General features: G+C 44.9%; 2 protein-coding genes across 2 annotated transcripts in view; both read right to left on the bottom strand.

Moving 5' to 3' along the window:
- Nucleotides 1–18,580, bottom strand: part of dhx58 (DEXH (Asp-Glu-X-His) box polypeptide 58) — a 375,030-nt gene that overhangs the window by 21,180 nt on the left and 335,270 nt on the right. The gene's annotated exons all lie outside the window — the stretch shown is intronic.
- On the bottom strand, nucleotides 8,028–15,878 carry LOC132472567 (extracellular serine/threonine protein kinase FAM20C-like). Its single transcript, XM_060072255.1, has 11 exons — nucleotides 15,464–15,878; nucleotides 14,513–14,971; nucleotides 13,975–14,153; nucleotides 12,562–12,640; nucleotides 12,144–12,236; nucleotides 11,767–11,882; nucleotides 11,442–11,622; nucleotides 10,993–11,102; nucleotides 10,653–10,734; nucleotides 10,474–10,533; nucleotides 8,028–9,004 (listed from the first exon to the last, which is right to left on the bottom strand). Coding segments are annotated over exons 1-11 (1,608 nt in total). The 5' UTR covers nucleotides 15,466–15,878; the 3' UTR covers nucleotides 8,028–8,757.

The raw sequence follows: 18,580 nt of genomic DNA, 5'->3' as shown, positions 1-18,580 counted from the left end.
CATAGTGGATTACTTTAAAGTGGAAAGGAAGCAATCAAATAAAACAGATGTCTATATCCTCATCATCCTCATCGTCATCCGCTTATCCGGGGTCGGGTCGCGGGGGGAGCAGCTCAAGCAGGGGGCCCCAGACTTCCCTTTCCCGGGCCACATTGACCAGCTCTGACGGGGGGATCCCGAGGCGTTCCCAGGCCAGTGTTGAGATATAATCTCTCCACCTAGTCCTGGGTCTTCCCCGAGGTCTCCTCCCCACTGGACGTGCCTGAAACACCTCCCAAGGAAGGCGCCCAGTGGGCATCCTTACCAGATGCCCGAACCACCTCAGCTGACTCCTTTCTAAGTAAAGGAGCAGCGGCTCTAATCCGAGTTCCTCACGGATGGCTGAGCTTCTCACCCTATCCCTAAGGGAGACGCCAGCCACCCTTCTGAGAAAACTCATCTCGGCCGCTTGTACCCGCGATCTCGTCCTTTCGGTCATCACCCAGCCCTCATGACCATAGGTGAGGATAGGAACGAAGATCGACCGGTAGATCGAGAGCTTTGCCTTGCGGCTCAGCTCTCTTTTCGTTACAACGGTGCGGTAAAGCGAACGCAATACCGCCCCCGCTGCTCCGATTCTCCGGCCAATCTCACGCTCCATAGTACCCTCACTCGCGAACAAGACCCCGAGGTACTTGAACTCCTTCACTTGGGCTAAGGACTCATTTCCTACCCGGAGTAAGCAATCCACCGGTTTCCTGCTAAGAGTCATGGCCTCAGATTTAGCGGTGCTGATCCTCATCCCAGCCGATTCACACTCGGCCGCCAGCCGATCAAGTGAGTGCTGAAGGTCACAGGCCGATGATCCAATGAGGACCACATCATCTGCAAAAAGCAGTGACGAGATCCTCAGACCACCGAACTGCAACCCCTCCCCACCATGACTACGCCTCGATATCCTGTCCATGTATATCACAAACAGGATTGGTGACAAGGCGCAGCCCTGGCGGAGACCAGCACCCACTGAGAATGAAACTGACTGGCTGCCGAGAACACGAACACAGCTCTCGCTTTGGGAGTACAAAGATTGGATGGCCCTGAGGATAGACCCCCTTACCCCATACTCCCGCAGCACCTCCCACAGTTTCTCCCGGGGGACCCGGTCATACGCCTTCTCCAGATCCACAAAACACATGTAGACCGGATGGGCATACTCCCAGGCCCCCTCCAGGATCCTTGCGAGAGTGAAGAGCTGGTCCGTAGTTCCACGTCCGGGGCGAAAACCGCATTGTTCCTCTTCAATCTGAGGTTCGACGATCGGCCGAACCCTCCTTTCCAGCACCTTGGAGTAGACTTTACCAGGGAGGCTGAGAAGTGTGATACCCCGGTAATTGGCACACACTCTCTGGTCCCCCTTTTTGAACAGGGGAACCACCACCCCGGTTTGCCACTCCTTTGGCACTGTACCCGACTCCCACGCGATGTTGAATAGGCGTGTCAACCATGACAGCCCCTCAACACCCAGAGCCTTTAGCATTTCTGGCTGGATCTCATCAATCCCTGGGGCTTTGCCACTGCGGAGATGTTTGACTACCTCAGTGACCTCCACCAGGGAAATTGACGACGAAACACCATCAACCTCGAGCTCTGCCTCCAACATAGTTGGAGTGTGTTCCTTCCAACGTCCGACGACCTCCTCAGTTGAGGTCAACAGAGTCCCATCCTTACTGTACACAGCTTGGATGGTTCCCCGTTTCCCCCTCCTGAGGTGCCGGATAGTCTTCCAGAAACACTTTGGTGCCGACCGAAAGTCCTTCTCCATGGCCTCTCCGAACTTCTCCCACACCCGCTGCTTAGCCTCCGACACGGCAGCCGCTGCAGCCCTTCGAGCCTGTCGGTACCCTGCAACCGAGTCAGGAGTCCTCCAGGATATCATATCCCGGAAGGCCTCCTTCTTCAGTCGGACGGCTTCCCTGACCACCGTAGTCCACCACGGTGTCCGAGGGTTACCGCCCCTTGAGGAGCCTAAGACCCTGAGGCCACAGCTAGCCACCGCAGCTTCAGCAATGGAGGCTTTGAACACCGCCCACTCCGGCTCAATGCCCCCAACCTCCACAGGAATGCCAGAAAAGCTCCGCCGGAGGTGTGAGTTGAAGATACCTAGGACGGGGGCCTCCTCCAGACGTTCCCAGTTCACCCACACTACTCGTTTGGGCTTACCAGGTCTATCCGGAAATTTCCCCCATTCCCTGATCCAACTCACAACCAGATGGTGGTCGGTTGACAGTTCCGCCCCTCTCTTTACCCGAGTGTCCAAAACATGCGGCCTCAGATCAGATGACACGATCACGAAATCGATCATCGATCTTCGGCCTAGGGTACTCTGGTACCAGGTACACTTATGAGCACCCTTATGTTCGAACATGGTGTTTGTTATGGATAATCCATGACTAGCACAGAAGTCCAATAACAAACGACCGCTCGGGTTTAGATCAGGGAGGCTGTTCCTCCCCACCACGCCTCTCCAGGTGTCTCCATCGTTGCCCACGTGGGCGTTGAAGTCTCCCAGCAGAACTACGGAGTCCCCTACTGGAGCCCCATACAGGACTCCATTCAGGGTCTCCAAGAAGGCAGAGTACTCTGAGCTGCTGTTTGGTGCATACGCACAAACAACAGTCAGAGTTTTCCCCCCTACAACCCTTAGGCGCAGGGAGGCAACCCTCTCGTCTACCGGGGTAAACTCCAACACCGCGGCGCTCAGCCGGGGATTTATGAGTATCCCCACACCCGCCCGGCGCCTCACGCCCTTGGCAACTCCGGAGAAGAATAGAGTCCAACCCTTATCCAGGAGTACGGTACCAGAGCTGAGACTGTGCGTGGAGGTAAGCCCCACCAGATCTAACTGATAGCGCTCCACCTCCCTCACAAGCTCCGGTTCCTTTCCCCACAGCGAGGTGACGTTCCACGTCCCCAGAGCCAGCTTCTGCTGCCCGGGTCTGGTCCATCGAGACCCCTGACCTTCGCTGCCACCCATGTGGCTGCGCACCCGACCCCAACGGGTCTTCCCACAGGTGGTGGGCCCATGGGATGAAGAGAGGGGGGGTGCCACGTAGTTTGTTCGGGCTGTGCCCGACCGGGCTCCGTGGCAAACCCGGCCACCAGGCGCTCGCCATCGAGCCCTCCGTCTGGGCCTGGCTCCAGACGGGGGCCCCGGGCTTCCTCCGGGCCGGGTCACATCTCCTCTTTTTTCGTTATTCATTGGAGTTTTGTGAACCATTCTTAGTCTGGCCCCTCACCTGAGACCACTCTGCCATGAGAGACCCTACCAGGAGCACAAGGCTCCAGACAACACAGCTCTCAGGTTCACAGGGACACGCAAACCTCTCCACCATGTGTCTACATGTGTCAGATGTCTATAGCACTAGTTAAATATTTCAATATACCATAAATACAAATAAAGTCGGAAATATGACCCGTTATTCAGAATAAAGCACAAACAAGTTGCATAAATTATAATGTTTTCAGCCTGTGCGCCCCCATCTCTGTTTTCAGAATACGATGACGTCACGAGAATGGTTGGTAACATTCTATGTTGTTTACATAGCGGCTCATAGCCTCACTGGTAGCTTACTGCATCAACAAAATGGATATATATTGCACATTATATATATATATATATATATATATATATATATTTATTTATTTATATATGTGGAGGAGATAATGACTGACATCTCCCGGCTCTGCCCGTCTACAGGATGTTGTTTACAGCTATGAAAAGTAGTACACGGGTGCAGCAGCTGGGCTACCACGCTGCCTTACAGTCCGTTCATTTCATGATACATGTAATTGTCGTGCCATTTGGGTGTGCACATGAATATGCGAAAATTGTGCAACCGACGGTGTTTGCAAATGGATTATTTCCGAAATCAATGGATTATTTTGGCGATGGATTAGAAATGATCAAGAGCATGGAGCGAGCTAGTCTGCAAACAAGACAATCTTCAAACAGTGAGTGTACTAATTTCTCTGTTTCCCTAGTACTAGAAGCTAAGTTTACCTCTCGTTCCTCTGCCTGGCAAGCGCGTTTCTGTGCTCTTTCTCTGCGCATAAGAGCAGCGCCCGGGTCAGATTTGGCAGGTCTGTCCGTGTCTCCAGCACTATAGCCACTAAAATTAAAAATTGTTGGCACAGCATCTGGCTTCAGGCGATTGGTGGGACGGCAAAAGCTCCCTCTTCAATGTAATCAGCCTCTATAAAGTGGTCGCTACATACTCTCTGCCCTGATCCCATTCGGGGGCTGAGGCGTTTCAATGCAGCTAACCATCTTCGGAGCAGTTTAGGCTTCTTGACAGGAATGACATGGAAATGAACCATTTTACCGCTCTCTTTTACCCGATAATATTTATTTGAACAGCCAGGGGCAATACAAAATGACCCCCCTGTTCTTCTTCCAAGATTTGAAGTTTATTTGAAAGCGCTAACCATTCTGATGAGGTAGCGCCTGCATTTTTAAAACATGGCCGCGCCCTTGTTGCGAAAGTCGTTATCAACATGTCCTTTTCCAGCGAAACTACTTGAATTTCAGGTTTAATGAAAATCCATGTATTTTCAAAAATGAAAAAGCAACCAAAAAATTGTCACAGTTCTCATTGCTTCATTTCCACTTTAAGGTTAGCCATATATGGTACAGCAATGTGAACCAGTCTAGATTCCGGTCCTATGACATGCTGATTTTTGGGTGCTTTTACTTAGGCCTTAGTGGTCCCCTAACTGCGTTCACACCAAACACGGAGGGGCGACACGTTTCCATACAAAGTCAACGTGGAGACGCAAATCGGGCGAATTTTTCGCTAGAGAAAACCCGCGACAAGATTTGATTTGCAGCACGACACTTTTTCTCCGGCACGGGCGGGCGCGTTCACATGGGTTTGCAGCGCGACACTTTCGCTCGAGTTGAAATATTTCAACTTTGCCACGACATTCGCGTGATGACAGCCAATCATAAAGCACATTCATTTGAATGATTTTAGCTTGTGTGTGCCCGTGCCCGTGATAAATCACACACAAGGAAAAGTCATTCAAATTAATGTGCTTTATTTTTATCTCGCACTATTGGAGCACGTATACTCTATTGCGCTCCACCTTCAACTATGTTAGATACACCTTTCCTGCTGTCGGCTGCCAGACCGAGGAGCACAGGGGAGACGTTGGCTCCAGGGCCGATGCTCTCTCGGGGGAAACCCCCTTCACTTTGACCGACAGTGGGTCACCGTCTGCTTATAGGTCGGAATATGGTCGGAATGAAGCAGCCACCGAATGACCGTAAGTTTGGTCTCAGCTTTATAGGGACACTTAAAAGACGTAACCCAAAATCACTAGACTGCATCATGCAGAACAATAAATAGGCCTACTTTATTAAATTAAAATCTAGATTTACATGTGCACTTATTCACATTTAAAGTAGCCTACTGCAAAAAAGGTCAGGTGAGTAGAAGTTAGGAACTTCTGAAGCGAATAACGTGGAGGCAGGTCAGAAGTGCGCGTGTGCTCCAGAGGTTCACGTGAATATTTAATCGGTGCTCGTGTCCATCGTGCGAGGCATACAAACCGAGGGGCTTGTCGCCGCGCGCCCCCCCCCCCCCCCCCCCCCCCCCCCCCCAAATCGGCACCTCTTCACGCCAGCGGCCGCCAAGTTTGTCAAAGAATATTATGTTAAATGCATTATGTAAAATCAATTTCCTCTATATTTTATAATACATCTAAATATTGGTAGGGACAATCCTTTCTTTCCCAAAGTTGTTCGGGACCTGTAGGCTACCTCCGTCCCGATGCAAAACAAACAACCGGACTAGTTTATTACTTCACTAAACTGACACATATGCTACCGCTCGCTCTCCTCGCTCGTCAACTCACTCACTGACGTCACACTCGATTTCTGGAAAGCAAAAGGCACCCTGGAGAAAAGCTGCTTCTGTAACAGCACAGAAAAAAGAATGCAGGAAGGTTGAACGCATCTGGCGGAAAACAAAACTTCATATTCACCATGATATCTATAAAGAGAGCCTCCGTGCCTACAATTTAGACTTAAAAAGTGCTAGAGAAATATTTTTCTCCAATATCATTAAAACTAACACTAATAATGCAAAAACCCGATTTGCAAATGTTGACAGACTAACCAACCCCCCAACACAAATTCCACCTGATCTCCATTCCACGCAGAAATGCAATGAGTTTGCAGCTTTTTATACTGAAATTGAAATCAATATCTCCACTTCAAACAAAAATGTTGGATGTCCACCCTGTTCAGCCAAAAGTACCGTGGCAAGGATGGCATGCTTTAATGTTATAGACCAGGGGTGCCCAACCAGTCGATCGCGGTCTACCAGTAGACCGCCGACAGATCCCAAGTCGACCGCGAGGGGTGAAGAAAATAAATAAATAAATAATAATAATAATAATATATATATATTTTTTAATAAAATAAAATTTGCGCGGGACATATACGCGCGGTAGCGCATGCGCTGTCAACAGCAGTTGAAAGCCGTCAACAGTAGTTACACACTCCTAAACGTTGGCATGGCTGAGGGGAAACGAGCTAAGACCTACCATTTTCACCCTGAGTGGGAGGAAGATTATTGATTATCGTTGAGAAGGTGCTGTGCGCAGACGGAATGAAACCCCCACTGAAGTCCGTAGGTTCACGATACAACCCCCCCCCCCCCCCCCCCCAGCAACAATTGTTCTCTACCCCCAACCCCCCCCCCCCCCCGCTTGAAGGTAGGTTTGCTGGTAGATCTCGGGAGGTTAGCTACTTGAAAAGTAGATTTTGGGTCAAAAATGGTTGGGCACCCCTGTTATAGACTCTCAAAATCTTGTGGAAACTGTTACACAACTAAAGCCATCCACCTGTTGCCTTGATACTTTATCTACTGACCTCTTTAAGAATGTTTTCGACTGCCTAGCAGTAGACATATTGCAGATAGTTAACAACTCTCTCAAGTCAGGCAATTTCCAAAAAGCTTTGAAAACTGCAGTTATTAAACCCCTTTTAAAAAAGCGGAGCCTAGATGCCTCTATTATTAACAACTACAGACCAATATCAAATCTACCCTTCATAAGTAAAATCATTGAGAAAGTTGTCCTCAAGCAATTTAATCACTTCCTGGCATCAACTTCTTTGCTATGACACCTTCCAATCAGGATTTCGACCCCTGCACAGCACTGAGACCGCCCTTATTGAAGTTGTTTGTTTCCATTGGCGACTTTGTATCAGAATCAACCAACGTGACATATGGAGTCCCACAAGGTTCGATCTTAGGACCCTCTTTATTCAACATCTACATGCTCCCACTAGGGCAAATCATGCAAAATAACAATATTGACCATCATTGCTATGCTGATGACACGCAAATCTATGTATCGCTATCACCAAATGACTATCGGCCCATAGATCTGCTGTGCCAGTGCATTGAGCAAGTGAAGGAATGGATGTGCCGAAATTTCCTTCAACTAAATGAGGACAAAACAGAGATAATTGTATTTGGTTCTAAAACGGAAAGACTTAAAGTAACCCAACACCTTCACTCTCTGTCCCTAAAAAACCTCAATCAAAGCCAGAAATCTAGGGGTTATCATGGATTCAGATTTACATTTCGACAGTCAAATCAGTTACAAAATCGGCATATTATCACCTTAAAAATGTAGCAAGACTTAGAAGACTTACCGAAGACTTACAAAAACTTGTACATGCCTTTATCACTAGTAAGCTTGATTACTGCAATGGTCTCCTTACAGGTCTCCCAAAACAAACTCTGAGGAAGCTTCAGCTTGTTCAGAATGCTGCTGCTAGAGTTCTAACAAAGACCAACAAATTTGAACATATTAGACCAATTCTGAAATCATTACATTGGCTTCCTGTAGGTCAGAGAATTGATTTTAAAATCATGTTGCTAACCTATAAATCCCTACATGGTTTAGGCCCAAAATATTTAACTGATATGCTTCCACTACATAACTATGCTTCCACTTCCACTACTACCTTCTACACCACTAAGATCCTCTGAGACCAATCTGTTAATTATCCCCAGAGTAAACACGAAACATGGGAAAGCAGGATTTAGTTATTATGCAACAAATAGCTGGAATAAACTCCCAGAGGATTTAAGACTTGCCCCAACTCTGAGCACCTTTAAAACAAGACTGAAGACTTTTATGTTTGCTTTAGCTTTCTGCGAAATCTTAAATACATTGCACTTTCTAAAAAGCTTTTTTAACTTTGCCTTTATTTTCTATTTTAATACTAAAATGCCTTTTTAACTTTCTATTTTACCCATTTCTTTGCATATGTTTTCTTTTACTTATCTATTATTTTATTTTATGACAATGTTTATATGTGAAGCACTTTGAGTCTGCCTTGTGCATGAAAAGTGCTAAATAAATAAAGTTGCGTTGCCTTGCCTATGTAGGGGGTTAGTTGCGTGTTACTCACCCCAGATCCAGAGCCATCGTAGGTGAACAACTCTCTCTGTGACATGCTGCACTGGCACCTCGTCTCCAGGTGATCAACCCGCGAGAGAGACTCTCAACCCAGAGTCTCAATTCCTGAGACTACCAGCCGCCTCAGCTGTTGCTATTTACCGCTAATGAGCTCCTCAACACCGCTTCCTCTGTGTGATGTCATTGCTGTCCCTAATCATAAGTACCCTAAAATGGGCGCTGCTGTCCCATTAAAAGCGCTTGGAAACAGGTTTCAAAAGTTTTCATGTCGTTTATTTTTCAGTCTGGTTCTTCATAGTGTCCCTCTAAATCGTCGTAGACAGCATCATCATGAAGATCTTGACAGGTGTGCAACACCTGCAATACCATCGCTAGGCGACGGTCCAATGCGGAGAGATGTGCTTCTGAGAGAAGGGGTTGGATGACAGCAAGGGGGTCCCGGTCCAGCGACTCACGCATGACATCACTCAAACGGAATCCCGGCCGGGACATGAGGCGTAAACGTAGGAGAGTGGAACGTCGGATTCTGTAAAGAGAATAAGTGAAAATTAGGTGTTTTTATAATTTGATGTAATCCAACTATTTATATCTTTGTACGCAAATTGGTTCTGTGTGGTAAGGGTCCTCGACACCCAACCAACAGGTAATGGGTTTTATCTCCAATGTACCTGTAGGCATCCTTGAGCAAAATTAATACGTTGCTTTGTTGCTAGGGACACACTACAGGATGATTAGCCCGATTTTGTGCCCGATTTCACCCTTCCAACTAACCAGCAAGATTATTTTTTGCTGGTTCTACCAATTTTGTTTGGCTAGATCGATAGCTATACTCGTATCATCTAGGAACGTCATCGACATTTGGCTTTTGAATGAATTGCACAAGCGGTAATTCGAATAAAAATTTCCCAGGATAGTGACGTCATAGATTTTTTATTCACAGACAAAAGCTAGTAGGTATGCCATGGTGACGGGGCGACATCCACTTAGGCTGGCAATTACAGTTGTATGAGAGTGTTATTGAATTAGACAGACATGACAAGTAAGGAGACATTATTTTAGATCGTCACTCTGGCTTTTCGTTCCTTTAATGTGGTTAGCTGCAACAAATGCCTATTTACATGAAGAACAATGTGACAATACATTCTGTTTTATTTGGTGCAAACCCAGGATACTGTTTGGCCGTAACCTACGCTTAATATAGACTGTTAAGATAAATCGGGATCCATACACATAAGACACCCTCTCCGAATCACCAAGTATTGAGTATTAAAAGTATTAAAAAATTTAAGTAATATACCGTATTGGTCAGAATATAAGACAACCCTGATTATAAGACGACCCCCCGTTTTTCAACACAAACATTTAGAAAAAAAGATTTGCAGAACAAATAACAATATTAAAAACACAGTGAATGAAACACTTGTTATATTAATGACAATAATAATAATGGCGGTAAAGGCCAGGGCACTTTCAAGGCAAAATATGTACAGTATGATTCAAAATTAATATCAAGCAATAATCAAGCAACATTGTGAACATTTTTAAATAACAGAGAAAATACAGGCCACATATTTGACTAAACTTAACTAAAATTTGCCAAACTTCAACTCCGATGTCTATCTATCCCTCACGAACGTCCTTTTAACACATCGTGACCGCGGGGAAAATGCTATTATTTTTGTGTGAAATATCATTATTTTCGATTGGAATCTTGATTATAAAATACAATAGTCCATTAAAAACTTAAAAGCTAGTTTTTGCCTTCAGAATAATTGCAAAAATTATATTAAAAAAAAAATATATATATATTTACAAAAATTAGAATGCAAAAAGTTTTTCTCTCAACATAGTCTACCCCCAGAAGTTCAGCTATTGCGTTGTCAAACTTCTGGATCTTAGATTATTTAAAAGCCAAGTAGTAAATAAAAGGTCTTATTTTACATGAAACATGTATATATGTATTAGTTCCGTAGTTTGAATGAAACACTGTTGTACCTGCAGCACTGACGTAGAGGGGCCAGAATGCTGGGTTCATCTCGAGAGTGACGTCCAAAGCTGAAGATTTAAGATAAAAAAATAAAAAAATAAAAAAACATTCATTCATCTGTGGTTTTTCTAGGCGTCTACAGTAAATAATCAATTCAAATTGAGTGACTTCTACGAATGAAACTCACGCGCGTCCGTTGTCAAGATGCAGCATAAATGTCTTGTTACCAAACTTCTCAAAGGTCTCATAGTGATGTCTGTCCATGTTGCCTGAGGAGTCAGAAAATACCTTGGCCCTCACCTATCAATTCGTATATACTCTTTCATTGGTAGAGACATTTATATGAAGCCACTTACAGTTATTTCAGATACAGGTCAGTAATCGGACACTCAAGCCATAAGCAACATGTAATGTTACGAAATTGGAAACATTATTTCAATGACATATCATAGTGTTCATCCAACAGTGCTGTGATATGACTTCTAGCTCTGCTCAAAATTGTGCCGCATATATAGGTGGTGACCAACCCATGAGGAAATCCAGCACAGCCATATCCATGAGGTCGACCAGCCGGGTTCCCTCGTCGTAGGGAGGGGTTTGCTTCACTCCGTCACAGAAGGCCGGGTCTTTCTCCCACCTGCGCACACACAGTGTCTTATCCTGGACATAATACATTTATAAAAAAAGTCTTTCAATTGCTGTGCTTGTTATGCTACCATAATTTGTCTGCCCATGATGGCACAAATTTCACTCCTAACCAGACCTGGAGGGATGGATCCCACTTGGTGCATAACGGTTCCTTTTCATGGTTTCTTCCTTGATATGTTGATAAAACTTGAAAAATAATTAACTGAACACATGTTTCTCCACAAAACAAGAAAAAAAAAAGAAAAAAAAAAAAGATTCTATACAAACACATACACACTAAACTAAACAGCCACACACACAAACACATGACCAGCAGATTGTTACCCACTGTGCTAGTTTGGTGCGGCTATAGGAACGTCTCCATGGTGACCTCCAGGACCGGCGGGGTGCCAGGGTGAGATCAGGGAGCATGGTGGCAAGAGACACCTCCAGCGCAAGCGGACCGCCGCACACCGGGTTCTCCGTGGAGCAGTAGTACTCACACTGGCCGTAGAAACACGTGTTCCCCACTGGAGGGAGCCAGAGAGTGAAAAGAGGAGAACATAGAGTTTAAGTCGTTGTTGGCTGCTTAAAGCCCTGCTAAAAGCCCAAAACTGTCAAGAGGAAACGTCCATCTCTGTTGTAATACACATGCATTCACGTGGCGCACAAACCGGGGGAGGTAAAGAAGGTCCTCAACAACTTTTTGTCTGTGGTGACATCTTTGATTTCCGAGACGACGTCGACAAGTCTTCCAACCACTGGAGGGATCCGTTGGAAACCTAGGATCCTGCGAGAGTGCGAGAGAGTGAGAGAGAGATTAGAAAGAGGCAGGGGGGAGAGATAGAGAGAGAGAAAGTCTTATATTGCTGTATATACTCTATGTTATAAAGCACATGCATCATTTACAGAGATGGTCTAGACTAGATGGTCATTGTCCAGGAGGTAGTTTGATGAACTCAACTGCTATCAATCGATTCGATACACACAGCATGTTCTACACTTCATGTCAATATAGCAGCCTACAATAAAATATATTCTGGATACTCACCTGTCCAGGTGGAAGGCGGAGATCTCTGCATTGTGTCGCTCAAAGTCTGAGAAGTAGAACAGATTAACATCTGTTTCCGCGTCTCTGGTCTGTCTGACAATGGCGATGGAACACGTTGACACACCCACAGACATACATCAATATTCTTATAGTTCCTGTAATCCCAAAAATGATTATTCACTATTTTTTATGGAGTAATTTTGTAGACGCTTTTATCCAATGAGTTAATATTTAAGTCATCAAGGAGTTGATCTTGCAAAGGGAGGTCTACTCGTAGGCCTAGATTGTGGTGGACATTGTGGCTCAAAGTTAACTCCACATCCTTTCCACTGCAATTCAAACGTAACCAATAGAATTTCCTGTTCTACACGTAATTCATTGTGCAGGACACCCTATTGCGATGAAGCTATGGTCTTACCTCATTGGTTTGAGCAGAGCCTCTCCGTGATTGGGAAACGACATGAGTAGTTTGAGCTGGGTACCCCCTCTTTTCTGCACTGAGAGATACAAACAGACACATCAATATTAATATACCTCCAAACACTTTAACAGGCAAGGTAGGCCTACACTAAATCATTTGATAAAAGCATGTGTTGGATGTATACTTAGCTGAGGTCACAGTGGACATGCCAGTTCAAAGCATTAACAAACCGTCATGACACAAAAGTAGTAAAGCTAGTTGCTAACTAAATAGGTCAAGTCTTAGTATTCTCTAATTAGTAGTTTCAAAGTATCATTCCTCATATAAAAGCTACAATATCTTTATACTTTGCTATAGGAAGGCCTAACTGTAAACACACTTTGTCGATTGTGGATTCAACATGTCTTGTCACTATTTCTCCACAACGTGGTGCCCTGCCACAACTAGAACCAGACCATTAACATTGAATTTCCATTGCCGTTAACCTCCATAGGTTTTGCTGTCTCCAATGTATCATCGTCTATACATAATGTAGGGTATATCTAGAGCTCTACTGCAGTTCATTCATTGCAATACATGTTGCATTCCCATAGGCAGCGTTGCTGCAGTATAGCAAAAGCCAAATTGTGTGTATTTCAAGTAAACAAAAAAATGGGCAGGCATTTTGCACAGATACATACTTCATTTTTTATCTTTCAAATTGTGAAATACCGATTGCCACAGTGATCATAATTCAGAAACCGAAAAAAAAAAAGCCAGTGAATCTATGCAGTGTAGCTCTAGAGTCTAGATCATTAATAACAAATGTGTGGTAAACATGAGATTCTGTATATCGGTACAGAAACCAGTACTAAAAGCTTGCGCGGCTGGGACCTTGTTTTGTTTAATCTGCAGCACTCCAGACAAATTACAAAACTGTTGATATTCATTCTGCTGTGCTCTATCAAACACAGCCTGTATGTGTGTGGTCTTGTGTGTGTTCACGAGTGTTTGTCTTTGTTTGTGTTTCTGGGTATATTTTTTTTATCTGCGTGGGCCTCACAGTTGTTTTAGTTGGTGTAGTGGGAATGGAGTTTGTATTGTGTGTATCCATTTGGATTCAGAAAATAGGGTTAGGGTTCATGTGGATGAGTGAGTGACTGAGTAGATTCTATCAAGACTTTCAAATGAAAGATCACGCAAGCTGGAGATTGTTGAGTGAGAGGTTGTATCCTCAACTTCTCCATTTTATGTGAGTGTGAGTGTGACCATACATGTTTATGAGTCGGCGCTTATTCAAATGTATCGATGTTTTAGAGATCATTTTCTTCACTTCCAGGATTATGGGCTATGTCTCAGACACAAACACAAAATGATGCTCTAATGCACCCACACACATACACACACCCATGCGAGCCGGCCGTAACTAACCAACATTGAGGATACGCTGTGTGGAAATGTAATGGGTGATTTGGTCCAGCAGGGGATCGGTCCTGTGGTAAAGCTCCCAGCGGGAGATTCCCAGGTGGAAGCGCAGCCAGGGAGGGTGGGTTTCAGCCGCCACCGTCCAGTTAGCTTTGTCGTAGCCGTCCTCCTCACTACCGCTCTGCCTATGGGAGGGGAGAATGGACAAACATATTGTGTTTAGGCCCTGATCAACTACAAATCTGGATTCTGGGATTAAATACATTACATTTTAAGTAAAAGTATACCTCACAACTAATGCATCAAGTTTTTCACCAAATCCAAACTTTCTACAAACTGATAATTTTACTGATATAAAAAAGTCAGCAATCATGCAGATACACCGTAAATGTCAAAGTATGGAGTTCCTTCTTTTACTTTTCAAGTATTCAAGTAGGCCTACTTCTCTGTACCCCTGTTGACAAGTGCAAAGAATACTGCTATGCTACAAAAAATAGCGATATGCATCAGTGGCCTGATCTATTATTTATGGGTTTCCACTCACCAGTAGCTGTCTTCCTCCTCCTCACCTCCTGTGTCCCTCTCTTCTTCTTCATCTTCGCTGTTCTTGACTCGCAGCAACCAATCATCTTCTTGCATTTCAGGCCGTTGCAGGTTGTACAACGGGTGGCTGAACAAAGCCTCTAACTTTGAACCTCCCGGATCTACCTCCCTCATACCCTTAGTGGACATTTTATCTCCGGTTGGTTCCTTTTCCCACTCAGTGGCATTATTGGCAAAGATTACGTTGGAGATGATGACAGATGATTTTGTTTGGCGGGAAGTACTTCCAGGATCATGGAGGGGAGATGAGGAAGAAGAGTGAGGTGGGACACAGGCCGTCTGCAGGACGGAGAGACAGAAGATGGCCAGGAGGATGTGCAGCGCCAGGGACAGACATGCCAGAACCAGACAGATGGAGCGGGTGGACCGACCGCCAACGCTTCGCCTCAACATGCTGGTCCTGGGAGAAAGAAAGAACCACCAGGGCGGAACTAAAAGGGGACATTTTTGAAGATAATTTTTCTTCCCCAAGATACTAATCCAAAAATCGCAATGTAACAGGCTGCACCGCACGGGCCATTACATTTCGGCGCTGTTTAATGTTGGTAACACACAAACAAAAATCACAAAAAAAACGGATACCGTTCAGAAATCCAGACAACTATTAAGTATATTATTGTACACATTGATATGAACATACTCTAGGAAGGAATTCACCTGAAGAAAGGAAAGTGGGGAATAATTGCCTAGAATGGAGTAGGTCCAGATCCCTGACATCCAGCTTGATAGTCATGTCAGTACAAATGCAGACAAATCAGTAAATTAGCAAATAGGGAGAAAGGCTAACATTTACACAAACATATGCACATACATAGATAAGAGAAAAAATAATGAATGAATGCCATGAATTAAACCGTTTCTGATTAACATAGTAGAGGTGAGGGGTACATACATTAGCTAGTGTCGGTTCCTGACGGAAAGACTCAAGGACTCTGAAGTTGATCCAGTGTTCAGTCCTCAAGCGCGGATTGTCTCAGCTGGAGATCCAATCTCTCTCTCTCTCTCTCTCTCTCTCGTCAGGTTCTCCTTGGGGTCTCTTCCTCTCTTGAATCAGTAATTGCTCACGCTCTCTTTCTCTCTCTCCATCTGTCTGATCCCTCTGTCGATTGCTTTGTAATTTTGATACAATGAAACAAGCACATCAAAGACGCCTGACACATGAAGGGTCAGTCTTTTTTTTGGTTATTTTGAAGATTATTAAGTGTTCCTGTTTGTGTGTGTGTGTGTGTTGCCAATTCTTCAGCAATGTAAACACAGCGAGGTGGTGTATGCAGTAGGTTTCTGTGCCCTGTGTCGCTCTGACCTGGAGTGGACGGTACCTTATTGATCTGCTGTCCGTTCAACGGTCAGTCAGTTAGTTATTAGCGAGCTTCATGGCTCACGCAAATCCTGGATTAATGCTGAAATTTCAAAATTAGTTGCTCAATCATTCAATAATTACAAGTAATCAATAAAAATAACTCATTAAGAAGATAACTGTTTAGTAATGAACAAAATCCAATGAAATAAAAGCATACACATAAATCAAATTTATTGTCATTTTCTTAGTCCATTACCTCCTCCCCAACAAACACATTGAGACATTTATTTTAAACCCTTACACATGAACAAGATTCCCTCTCAAATCCCAGTCTTTATGATATATGAGAAAATAATGGAAAAGTTGTGAACGAGAGCAGGGAACAGCAGTATATCAATTGAGATACTGCGTACGGGATAAGATGTGTGTGTGTGAGAAAGTACTTAAAGGTGGTGCCTGACTGTTCGCATTGATCGATTGCCAGCATGTTCCTCTAAGGTGCCGACTTAGATTAGAGTGACCTTCCAGCGTCTCTCATCATCACCCTGAGCCACACGACAGGGAGGCCCATATATTCCACCTCCAGGATGGAGGTGGAATATCTTCCTGGGCATCTTCCATTGTATTTCACCTGGCTTTTGATTCGACTCTAGGGTCTAACAAGGTTAGAGCAGCTTATAACTGACTAAACTCTTTCCTAGTCTCTACAATGGCATGCAGCATACCAACACTCAGAAACACACACAGACACATAGACACACACACATGCACACAGACAAATGCTGCATATACAATGCTTGGATGTCTATTTGAAAAAAATAATTCCCAGGTTGCAGAACATCATCCAAAATGATTTTCTTCATACACGGCAAAGTAATAAAATATTATGGTCATTTAGTCTCATGGCTATCTTAAAGAATACCAATATAGAAATGTATAGTGTGTGCAAATGGGTTTGTGAGATGTAAGATGTGGCGCTGGGCGAGAACTAAATTGAACGTTCTTGACACATGCTGACTGACTCGACATTCTGTCCATCAACTCTGCCTCCTTCCCTCTTTCCTGCTCTCTCTCTCATCGACTTTCCTTCACTTTCCTTTCCTCAGTCTATCACAACCAAATGTTCTCTTTCTCTTTGTCTAACTCTATCCCTCTCTATTACATTGTCTCCCGTTGTCCTTTTTTCTCAATTTCTCCCTTCCCCTCTCTTTCTTGCGCTCTGTCCTTATCTCTCTCCATCCCTTCCTCTACTGGCGTTTGATCCTCTCTCATTCCCTGATTGTCCTCCCAAAGCATTTATTCTCTTCTCTCCCTATCTTTATTCTGTCTTTGTCTTCTTCTCACATTTTTCCTCTGGCAATTCAACCTCAGTCCTTTCCCTCTTTCTTCTAAACATGTCCCTCTGTTCTGTCTGTTTCATCCTCATCCTCATCCTCAACCGCTTATCCGGGGTCGGGTCGCAAGGGCAGCCTCTCAAGCAGTGTCCCCCAGACTTCCCTTTCCCGGGCCACATTGACCAGCTCTGACGGGGGGATCCCGAGGCGTTCCCAGGCCAGTGTAGAGATACCATCTCTCCACGTAGTCCTGGGTCACCCCCAAGGTCTCCTCCCCAGCGATCGTGCCTGGAACACCTCCCTAGGGAGGCATCCATTGGCATCCTTACAAGATGCCTGAACCACCTATTTTTCTCTCGCTCACATTCCTTTGATTTTCTCTCTCTGCTTTTAGGAATCATCTCACATCCCCAATCCAATATCATAGTAACCACTGTGTGGATCTCTTTGATGTAGAAACCTCCCATTCTCTCTCCTTGCTGTGTGTAGGATTAGGAATGTGAGATGATTCCTGAAAGGGCTCAAGAGAAATATCAAAGTAACGTCAGCGGGAGAACAAAGAGCCTATGAAAGAGACGTAATATAGGAACATTTATTAACAGCTTTTTTTTTTACTGTCCTGGTCTTTCTCAATCATACAGACTGGAGGATAAGAGAGAATCTTGTTAATGTGTAAGGTAATGTTAAGGTGAATCAAACTATTAAGTTCTTTATCAGTCTTTGGAAAACATTGAAAATATAATTTAAGTGCTAAAAACTACTTTCCTCACGTATTCATTGTATGTCGCTACGCAACCCAGTCGCCAAGAAAAAACGTCGACGGTGTACGTTTCCATGAACACTGGAGACGTACTATTACAACGTAAAAACAGCGTGTTATACCTACAGTATCCACGCGTGCCGCTGTGGAGGCGGGTTTCGGGGTTTGGGTTTCACGGCTTTCGCCGCAAATTGTGGACACGATTGTTTAGGGGGGGGGGGGAGGTCGACTGTTGTTGACCGGGGAGGGGGGGGGAGACACGTTTGTTGAGGGGGACGACGACGACACGATTGTAGGGGGGGGGGGGGGGGACACGTTAGTTGAAGGGGGACGACGACGACGACACGTTTGTTGAGGGGGGGGGGAGACACGTTTGTAGGGGGGGGGGGGGCACGCTCGACAACGAGAGTTGGTTTTTATTGAACGCTCGACAACGAGAGTTGGTTTTTATTGAACGAGACTTCAACACGGAACAGCTGCACGAAACGATGGTCACGTCACTCTCGGTGACGGTGTCGACAACAATGAACACACGAACAATGTTAATAGAACAACACACAACCACATAACATCCCGAACCCATCAACCCCACTTAATCCTAACAACAAAACAAGT

This window comes from Gadus macrocephalus, chromosome 2, assembly GCF_031168955.1.
Source record: "Gadus macrocephalus chromosome 2, ASM3116895v1".
In the NCBI taxonomy this organism is placed as follows: domain Eukaryota; kingdom Metazoa; phylum Chordata; class Actinopteri; order Gadiformes; family Gadidae; genus Gadus; species Gadus macrocephalus.
This window is presented reverse-complemented; position numbering and strand designations above follow the sequence as displayed.